This window comes from Capricornis sumatraensis, chromosome 4, assembly GCF_032405125.1.
Source record: "Capricornis sumatraensis isolate serow.1 chromosome 4, serow.2, whole genome shotgun sequence".
Taxonomy (NCBI): domain Eukaryota; kingdom Metazoa; phylum Chordata; class Mammalia; order Artiodactyla; family Bovidae; genus Capricornis; species Capricornis sumatraensis.
In genome coordinates, this window is record NC_091072.1 from 158,773,273 (window position 1) to 158,783,726 (window position 10,454).

Sequence of the window (10,454 nt, forward strand, 5' to 3'; positions counted from 1 at the left end):
TTAGCGGCCAGTCGGCACACCTGATCTTATGTTTCAAAGTACAGGACGCGAGCAGGGATCTGTCTCCTTTAGACTGCTGTGCTCAGTCGCTCAGCCGTGTCTGACCCCATGGACTGTGGCCCACCAGTCTCCTCTGTCCAGGGGATTTCCAGGCAAGAACACTGGAGTGGGTTGCCGCTTCCTTCTCCAGGGGATCTTCCCGACCCAGGGATTGAACCTTCGTCCCTTGTGTCTCCTGCATTGGCAGGCGGGTTCTTTACTCCTAAGCCACCTGGGAAGCCCCTGGTTTAGATTATGTCATCTTTAAATGTACCAACTATGCCCTGGAGGAGAAGATGGTAACCCATTCCAGTATTCTTGCTGGGAAAATTCCATAGACTGAGGAGCCTCGTGGGCTACCATCCGTAGGGTCATGAAGAGCTGGGCACGACTGAGCGTGCACGCACGTGCTCGCCTTCGATGCCCACATCATCTGATACAACGCCCAGAGTAAAGCGATTGGTCAGATGACGAAAACATACGTGAAGAACGATCTGGTGCTCTCTTGCGAAAAAAAAAAAGTATTTATTTAGCAAACATTTCTCAAGCAGCAACTCTGTGCCAGTCATTAAGGCTACAGAGCCAGTCTCTTCCTCTTGGAGCTCAGGGCTGGGTGAGGGGCACAGACGTATCCAGCAGCAAGGGCGTGGGAGGGGTCTAGAAACCAAGGCTTGGAGTCAAGCTTCCTGGGTGCTCAGGGAATGGGGAAAATGCCATCCTAGGCAAAGGGACCAGAACGTGCTGGGCCCAGAGAATGGAGAGGCCTGCGTCCTGGGGCGGCGAGGCAGTGTGGTCCCCAGCCCTGTCTTGAGTTTGGACCTAGTGTCACTTTCGTGCATTCTCCTCGAAGAGCTCGACCTGGCTCTCACGATGATCGGAGGCCACGCGGAGAGTGAGAGCTAGGGCTGTCTGCAGACAGCGAGTGGGGGGCCGCATGCGGTTGGTCACGCCCCCCTCCCCTATCTTTTCAGGGGAGGGCCCCAAAGCCCACATCCGGAAGCTGGCCGAGTGCATCCGCTGGTCCTACGGGGCAGGCATCGTCCTCAGGCTGGGCAACATCGCGCGCCTGGAGCTCAACTACTGCGTCCCCATGGGCGTGCAGCGCGGGGACAGGTAGGTGCGGGGGTCCTCTCGAGAGGCACATGGCACTCTCCCATCACCGTACTTTGTTTGAACCTGCTTCATCGCTGGCATCACCGACTCAATGGACAGGAGTTTGAGCAAACTCTGGAAGATCGTGAAGGACAGGGAAGCCTGGTGTGCTGCAGTCCGTGGGGTCCCAAAGAGTCAGACACGACTGAGCAACTCAGCAGCAGCAGTCACTTCACCAACAGCCTTTGAGATTCAAGACTTTAGGAGAGATTGAATAGTTGGCAAAGGAGTGAAAATACAGGGACTGTTCTCCACGGGGTTTTTCTTTCCATCTGGTTTGGAGGACAGGCTGTGGGGTATCCTCGTCCCCTGACCTCGCGCTATTTGCACTTGTTGCCGAGCAGCGGGAACCTTCCGGGCAGGCTGGCTGGAGGCGGTGGCCGGCGCTGCTGGCCTGTGCTGAGGGGGATGAGGTGTTGCCGTGGGGCCTTTGCAGGCCGGGAGCCCGAAAGGCTGGGGTGGACGCAGCTCTGCACCCTCCAGAGCCGCCTCTGGGCAGCAGAGGACCCGGCTATCTGGCATTTCTCCAGCTGTCATGGATTTGTGCTGAAGAAGAAATTAATTCTGTTTCTTGAAGTGTTTGGTGCACGTTTTAGAAAGTTCAAGAAGCCCAGAGATATCATCATGCTGCTAAGTCGCTTCAGTCGTGTCCGACTCTGTGTGACCCCATAGACAGCAGCCCACCAGGCTCCCCCGTCCCTGGGATTCTCCAGGCAAGAACACTGGAGTGGGTTGCCATTTCCTTCTGCAATGCATGAAAGTGAAAAGTGAAAGGGAAGTCACTCAGTCGTGTCCGACTCTTTGCGACCCCATGGACTGCAGCCTACCAGGCTCCTCCATCCATGGGATTTTCCAGGCAAGAGTACTGGAGTGGGGTGCCATTGCCTTCTCCAGCAATATCATCATGTTAGTATGTAATACCACGGACTGGCGGCTTAGAGAGCAGACGTGGATCCCTCACTGTCTGGGGGCTGGGAAGGCTGGGATCAGGATGCTGGCAGGTTCGGTTCGTGGCCCAGGGCGCCCTTCCTAGTTGGCGGGTGGCACCTTCTCTCTGTGTCCTCACCTGGGGACAGAGCAAGGTCTCTGGTGTCTCTCCTCACAGGGACACTGAGCCCACCAAGGACCCCGTCCTGGCTGAGCTCCCTCATCTGTGGTGACTGGGTCACCTCCCCAGGTCCCGTCACGTGGGCTTAGGGTTTGGGCCTCAGCTTGTGCAGGTGGGTAGGCCACGTGTTTCTGTTAACCTCTGAGTATCTTCACACGCACGCAGTTCAGAGTCTTGACGGCTGTGTGTTTTTCTCCTTGGCGTTCTGTCTGTGGTCCGCCGTGATGCTGAGCCATCGTCTCCCAGGCGTCCGGCACCGAGCTGTGGTCTGCGATGCTGGAGGGGGTCCCGTGCCACCTCCGCTCCCTCCTCTTTTCGCCCAGCACGGGGGTGGCGGTGTTCTGGGAGGGGCTGTGTCGGGGGGTGTCAGTGTTCTGGTTTCGCCCAGCGCAGGGGGGTGGCAGTGTTCTGGGAGGGGCTGTGTCGGGGGCCTTCGGACAAGGCTGTGTTCTTAGGCGCGGGTCAGCATCCATCAGCCGAGTCCCCTGTGGCCATCAGCCCAGTACAGTCTGCCCTGCCCGTCTCACTGGAAGGCTGGCTCGGGCCAGGGCCACCAAGCTGCCCGTGGTGTCGGAGCCCTTCCTCCCTGCGCCCTCGCGGGTCTGCGGCTCTGACCACGGTCAGCGCCCCTCCACACCTTGCCTGTTCTCGGCACGGAGCAGAGCTGAGGAGGGTCTGGGTGCTCAAGCTGGGTGTGCTCTGGAGCGCAGCTCAGCTGCCGTGTGGCCCAGGGTGAGTGGCGTAACCTTTCACGTCTAGACAGTGGTGCTAGTGGTAGTGACCGCTCTGCCAGTTTAGGGGCTGATTGAGTGAGCACCCGTGCACGTGCACGTGCAGAGCCGTGTCTGGTGTGGTGTGGTGTCAGCAGGGCTGGTTGCTCCTCACATTGCTGCTGTGACCGGTGCAGTGACCGGTGCAGTGACCGGTGCAGTCGCCCTGGCCAACTGCTCCCTTGGGAAGCGCAGCGGGTTCCCCTGCTCTCTCCCTGTCTGCAGGGTGCCCGGGGCTGCTGCCTGGCTCACTGTGATGGAGACACGTAATAGCGATGGGTGATATGTCCTGCTTTCAGGGAGAGTGCAGCGTGGGCGATCAGGCACTTTGCCCAGGGCCGGGCTTGTCTGCTAGGTGACGTCTTAGCTGCCCGCCACAGGTGTGGCCCCGGGCTCCCTGGCGTAATACCCAGGTGCTCACTGATCCCTTGCAGGGAGTGGCCGAGGTGCAGTGCTGACCCTGCACCCGCCCTGGGATGGAGTCACAGAGAGCCATCCGAGCCGGCGCTTCTCAAGCCGTAATGGGCCTGGGTGCGCAGGACGATGGTGTGTATGTCCGTCAGGGGTGCCAGGGGGCGCCAGCCCGCTAAGTCCAGAGTGCGCGCGTTCCCTTTGCCTCCGACGCCAGCAGAGGAGCCCAGCACCCCGCCGCCCGCTGAGAGACCCGCGCGGTGAGGCTGTGCCACCCCCCGCCCCGCGGGCAAAAGCTTGCAAAGATGAGAACCGTCTCTGTCTCCTCATTCACACTTTGACTCGCTACCAGCTTCTCTGTCTCAGAGAGTACCCAGGCTGTCTCCATGACGATTGTTTGGTGGAGATTAGTCCCGATCATACAAGGAAAGAGGTCACAGATGCTCCTTGTTACCGGGGAGCCTGGACGCGCGGGCGGCGTTCCCGCTGTAGCTCCGCTGTTTCACCGTGACTGTCAGCCGTGGAGGAGTGGCCACGGCCCCGCGACTGGCTGCGCTGCGGGTGGGCTGCAGGCCCAGCCCCTGCCTGTCCCTGGCTGTGTGACTGGGCCTGCCCCACTGGCTCTGGGGAGGCTTCCCGTCCTTCCGACTGGAAGTGTGGTTGCAGCGTCCTCGGAGGCCACTGGGTGTCGCTGTGCTCCCAGAATCGAGTCTCTGGGGAAGCCCGGCTGGGTCCACTCACCTCGCAGACTCTGCAGGGAGCCGGCGTGTTCCCCTCTCCCCTCTGTTCCCTCTCTTCAGGTTAAGTTTGAAAAACGTAGTTCAGATATTAATGTCAGCTGTGAGTTCCGGAAGAAGGGAGCAGGCCGTGCACGGGACATTTAGACCAGGACACAAGGCCGCGCTGCCCCCTGAGCTGCGGCGGGTCCGTCTTAGGGTCGTGGTGGTTGCAGCGCTTGCTGTCGTGCACGGTGTCCCTGTGCAGGGGGCTCTCTTTACTCAGCGCATGGCTCCGTCTGAAGTCTTCTCATCAGAACTGGAAGTTGTTTGATCTTTATTTCTGAAATCAGGCAGCTGGCAGGATGGGGAATTGTGTGTGTGCAGAACATCCGTAGAAACCGCCCCCGACACCCCCGAGTTAATGCAGTCACTCTGTAATTAGGGTCTCAGATCTTTACAGAAATGGAGACCATTGTGAAATGCTTGGTGTGTTTTGTACCGGAGGTGACACAGGACACCGTTGCCTCTGAGCTCTGATGCAACCACTCTGTGCCCTGCTGACGGAGGTCCCTGGAGACCCGCTGGGGACTCGGGCGGCTCTGTCTGGGAGGGCAGCGTGTGGTCAGTGACGGAGGAGGACAGGAAGCGGGTCACGGCGGCTGCTGAGGGTGTGAGAGGGCCTCCTGGAGGGGGTGATACCTGACCGGAAACTTCTGGAAGGATAGCTGGAGCCAGGGGGCAGATGCAGGAGATGCCTGTGGGCACCAGCTTGCACCCCTTCTGCAGGGGCAGAAGCGAGGCGTGGGGTGGTCCTTGATGTTGGCCAGGGACTAAGTTCCTGGCACTCTCGTCCCCTCCCGTCTCCTCTGGCCTTTTCCCCTCGGGCACACACCAGGGTCTCTGAGTTCTGGCCCTCGTCAGCCTGCCTCCCGCTGAGTTGCCCGTGCCAGATTCAGGCCCGGGGCCTGCACGGGGAGGATGGGAGCGTGATGCTGGGGGACCCTGCAGGGCCGGAGACCGTGCCAGCGGGAGGGGGCGACTGAAGACACAGGGGATTTCTGAGGCGCCTCCTGAGTTACAGGCTTACAAGTTACAGGAGACACAGAATAGGATGACGGGTGATTGGTGAGGCTGTCTGCACGCTCCTGGCATCAGTGACACCGTTCTGGGTATGTGTAGCGAGTATCTTTCCTGTGACACGTTTATACGGTCTCTGAACATAAACGTGCGCTTGTAAAGTTGTTTAATCTGTTTATATAGTTCAAGTAAACGAGCCTTTATTGGAATGCCTGCTTGTTTCTGAACCATGTAAACCTAGGACTTGACTTATTTTTATCTTGTAGCCTATTTTCAGACATTTTCCTAAATAGCGAATGTAGGCATTGGTCCCCCTTTTATGGACCCGAAAGTATAAAAGGTAAAGACACGTTGTTTGGATCTCAGCGGAATTAAGCTGTGCACACACAGTCGCGGTCCTGATTGTGGGTCTTTGCCATTTAAGGACAGTGGTGAGGTTTACTCAGGGTCACGTTGGGGCTGGACTGTGCCCGCCCCTTCCGGTCAGGTGACTTCTGCTGACGCTGTCGGTCAGTGAGCACCCTTGACCCTGCAGGCTGTCAGTGGCAACAGCAGTGATTCTCTGTGTCGAGTCTCTTCATTGGTCAGGTTATTTTGTCCCCTGCTCACTCAGGCTGAAAACCGCTATCTGTCTGCTCTCCTGCGTCTTAAGTTCTAGGGGCGGGGAGGGCGAGGCACAGGTGTCGTGGCAGTGCGCCATCAGCTCTCCTCTGAATGAGGGGGCTGCTCTTGTCCAGTTTTTCTGGAAACTGTCAGAACTTGCAAAAACACGCCGTGTTCCACAAACACATCGTCAACTGCCGGTTGGGATTTGGAACTCTGCTTTCGCTGGAATCTTCTGCTTCCTGGTGTTGTGACCCCCGGACCATACAGCCCTGGTCCTGCCTCTGAGCCTGGCCAGCAGGTGGGCAGTGCGGGAGACCACCTTCCGTGCCGGGGGCCGGTTCTTGGCCTGGTGGGCACTGACATCGCTGGGGGGGTCCCAGGAACGCACCTCGGCTGGTGATTCTCAGCCTGTGTGTGGCCAGGGCAGGGGCCAGGCCGTCATGGACATGGCCAGGCCCTCGGGCACGTGTGCATCTGGGTGCGGAGCTCGGCTCCCAGGACCCTGCCGTGAGCACAGCCGCCTCCTCGCTGCTCGGCCTCCTGCCCATCTGAACTTGGGCCCAGGGGCCTGTCAGCTGGTGATCAACAGTGCACAGAAGGGAACCTGCGAAAGTTTCGGTGGGTGGCAGATGCTGCAACCCACATGACCTCCTGTGTCTTTCCTGCGAGAGGAGCAAAGAGGTGGTCGGGACAAACCCTGCGGGGCTGTGGGTTCTGCTGTTGCCAGACCCTGGGACTCCTCTGGTTTTGCCGTCCCGGCTCCCTCCCCGACCTCCCTGGGACATCCTGGTAGCCTTAGAAACAAACAAAGCTTCCCCCCACCACCTCCACCGCCCCCACCAGAGTTTTGTTGTTGGTGACGGTTTTGCTCCGAGGTCCTCTTGTTGTCTCCAGTTGGGTCAGTACTGGGGAAACAGGAGTAGAGGAGGAAGCAGGGAGGGGGATTTGTGTCTCCCGTTTCGTTCCCTCGTCCATCCTCCAAAGGCAGAGGAGGGAGCAGCCAGGGCCAGCGGGTGAGGCCGAGCAGCCAGGAGGGCCCAGGCCTCCTGAGAGGCAGGGCTGTGGGCCTTGTGTTTGAGCCGTGCACGTCTCTGGATCTGACAGCAGCGGGGTGAGCAGGGCAGACCCGAGCGTTGACTTCCTGTCTTAAGAGAAAGCACTTTGTTTTCCAGGATCTGTGACGGCGTCCAGTTTGGAGCTGGGATCAGGTTCCTGTAGTGGATGTGGCGCGTCCCCCGGCCCCCCAGCAGCGGCTCCAGGACCCGGGCAGCACTGACGTTCTCGGGGCCACTCTCTCTCTCTCCAGACAGACACGCTTCACGGATCCTTCAACTGCAGTCCTTGTGGGAAACCATGTCAATAAATTTTCAAATACAGATCCTTGGCCACGTCGTGGATGGGAGTTCCTCTCCGAGGCTGCGCATGCCGCTTTCTCTGAGGTCAGGTGGCTTTGTGCACGTTCCTTCGTGCGTGCCGCCGGGTGAGGGGCCGGTCAGGCGTCTCCCAATTCCCCTTTCATCCCGGACTCTTCGGGTCTCAGTGCTCAGTTGCCACAGATTAGGTGGAATCAGCAGTGGGATGGCTGTTAGCAAACTGTAAAACAGCATTAGAAAGCGTTATTAGTATCCTCATCCCTGGGCTTCCCTGGTGACTGGCTCCGTGGTGAAGAGTCTGCCTCCAGTACAGGAGATGCCTGTTCGACCCCTGGGTCAGGAAGATCCCCTGGAGAAGGGCATGGCAACCCACTCCAGTATTCTTGCCTGGAGAGTCCCATGGACAGAGGAGCCTGGCGGGCTGCAGTCCATAGGGTCTCAGAGTCAGACAGGACTGAGTGACTAACAACTCTCATTATCATCATTACTATTATATTTTTTGGTGGATTCACTGAAATAGTCCGTCTGGGCTGTTTCTCAAAGCTACTGTGAGCCCCGCCTCAAATCCGCGTGACTGCGATGGGCATTCTCCATGAAGCCATCCGCAGAGCCTGCCGCTGGGGGGCGTGCGTGTTCTGACTCGATGCCGGCTGAGAAGGGCCTGTGCGGGGCTGCAGGCTCAGGGCCCTGTCAGCCAGTGTGAGCGCCCTGCGGGGATGAACCAGCCTGACGTCAGGGAGGCAGGGAGGGAGGGCGTGTTCTCGGGAGGGAGGCGCGGCCGCCTCGTTGTTAAAGGCGTGTGAATCCGCTTCTGTGCTGCCCTAACAAAGCACCACGGACCTAGAGGCTCAGCGCGACACAGAGCTGTCCCCTTGCAGTCCATACGCCAGGAGTCCAAAATGGCTCTTGCTGGCCTGAAACCAGGGTGTCCGCAGGGCCGCGTGCCTGCTGGAGGTTCCAGGGGAGGGGCGGTTTCCTGACCTTTCCCAGCTTCCCGAGGCGCCCACGATCCCTAGCTGATGGCCTCTTCCTGTGTCTTCAAAGCCCGCAGCTCAGGCTTCCGTCTCCCTCTGACTCTTTGCCTCGTCTCTGGGCCCCTGTGACTGCTGGGCCCACCAGACGCTCCAGGCTGGCCTGATGTTACCATCAGATGGTCAGCAGCCTCAGTTCTACCACAATCTAATAATGTCCCAGCCACACTGAGTCAGATACCCACAGGTTCCAGGAGTTAGAATGTGGGCATCTTTGGGGAACCTTTATCCTGCCTAACACACCTAGTATCTATCTCTCAATATTTTAGGGTAGACTTAATTAGCCACATGAGAAGAAAGTTTTAACAATTTAAACCTCCTCTGAATACTTCTAAAAATGGTGCCCTGTAAAAATGTCCAGGGGTGCAGGTGGTGCCCCAGAGGGCCTTAGCCAGAGAGTTTCCTATCGGATATCCCTCCGCACACCCATGACCCCGGCTGGGGCTCAGTGCCCCTCAGCTTCATCCTCCCGTTACCTAGTGAATATCCCCACCAAGGCCACCCAAGTCCAGGGACCCACCTGCGCTAGGCCTCCGAGGTGTATGTCCCCCTCACTGCCCACGTGAACTATGGAGATTTTGCAGAGGATATTTAAGGAGAAAATTTTACCTCTCTTAATAGTTGGGAACCTAGGAGAACATACTTTTTTTCCCCTGAGTTGCTTTATTGTTTCCAGTTTCACGTTGATACACTTGGCAAAATAAGAAACCCACAGTATAGCTCTGTTGTGTTCAGGCTACAGATTAGGAACAGTAAAAATCCAGGTAGCCCAGACTCTCAGACTCCGTGACCTTTGTGAATTCATCTTCTACTCTGGTGGAGAATCCAAAGAGAAGTCACTTTTGAAATGGTGCATCTTTAGTCACGCGGGGCTGGGTCACCTCGGGCCGCCAGCCCAGCTCCTTAATGAAAGCGTGGCAGGTCGGCCATCTGCCAGGTCAGGAGTGGGTTCCAGTGGCAAACACACTTCTCAGGCTGCTGCTTCACAGGGTGGAGTGGGAGCAGTGGAGACACGGGGCGAGGTCAGACTTCTGCCCCTTCTCTGTGGGGTTCAGTGGGCAGACCGGAGCAGGAAGCCAGGAGCCCTTCACAGAGTGCCGTCCATTCCATGGGAGACCAGAGCCCAGGCCGGTTCACTGTGGACTGAGCGTCATGGCTGCTGTTTAGGGCGAAAGATGTCACAAAAAGGAGCGTGACGAGAACCGCCCTGCCTCCATGAGTCTCTGCGGCCGCGCCTCCTGCCTTGTGGGATCTTAGTTCCCCGACCAGGGATCGAACCCGCGTCTGCTGCTCGGCAGTGAAAGCGCCAAGTTCTAACCACTGGACCACCAGGGAATTCCCTTTGCATCTTAATTTGACTTCATTTTTCTCTAAATACCTGAGCATTTGGGATTAGACCAGAGTTCAGTATTTGTTCAATAAGGCTTTCACGTCACTCTGCAAAGGAACGGGCCAAGACACGAAGCCTTCCGTGTCTTCATTCTGAAGGGGAACGCTGCCATCTCCCTTGTTGGAAACATGCTGGGCCAGTTTCCTTGTGCATGTGACCAAGGCTGGCTTCAGCAAAGACAGTTGTCTCAATGCCTACAAAAGAAAACCCGTCCATGATGCATCGTGTTGCCCGTTTCCATGACCTTGTGGCGGTCTCTGCCCTCGCACTCTGACCTTTTACACAAGTTCATCAGCCACGTGCTCCTGGAGCTGAGCCACCAGCCACCCCCCTCCCCGCTGTTTGTTGCCTGCAAGGCTTTTACTATCCAAGGAGGAAACAGGCTGTGCTTCCAAGGGTCTTGGGCACTGGAGCAAAGAAGTCACGCAGGCCCTGCTGACGAAGATCAGGCCACACTTCCCCTTAGGTTGATTCCGGCATAGACCCTGCACTTTTGACATCTTCCTCATACCCCCACAGCTCCTGAAGCTAAGAATTCTCTTTAGTTTGTGAATTTGCTTCTTTTTTTTTAAATATAAATTTATTTTAATTGGAGGCTATTTATTTTACAATATTGTAATGGTTTTGCCATACATTGACATGAATCTGCCGCAGGTGTACACGTGTTCCCCATCCTGAACCCCCCGCCCACCTCCCTCCCTATCCCCTCCCTCTGGGTCATCCCAGTGCACCAGCCCCAAGCATCCTGTATCATGCATCGAACCTGGACTGGCGATTT

At 57.6% G+C, this 10,454-nt stretch overlaps 1 protein-coding gene across 1 annotated transcript in view; it reads left to right on the plus strand.

The window, feature by feature from the left end:
- Positions 1-7,224, plus strand: part of SAMM50 (SAMM50 sorting and assembly machinery component) — a 31,225-nt gene extending 24,001 nt beyond the window's left edge. Inside the window, exons 14-15 of the mRNA XM_068970974.1 lie at positions 1,011-1,152; positions 7,055-7,224. Coding sequence (XP_068827075.1) covers positions 1,011-1,152; positions 7,055-7,100 — 188 coding nt within the window. The 3' untranslated portion in view covers positions 7,101-7,224. The remainder of the gene's footprint in view (positions 1-1,010; positions 1,153-7,054) is intronic.
- The last annotated feature ends 3,230 nt before the right edge of the window (positions 7,225-10,454 follow it).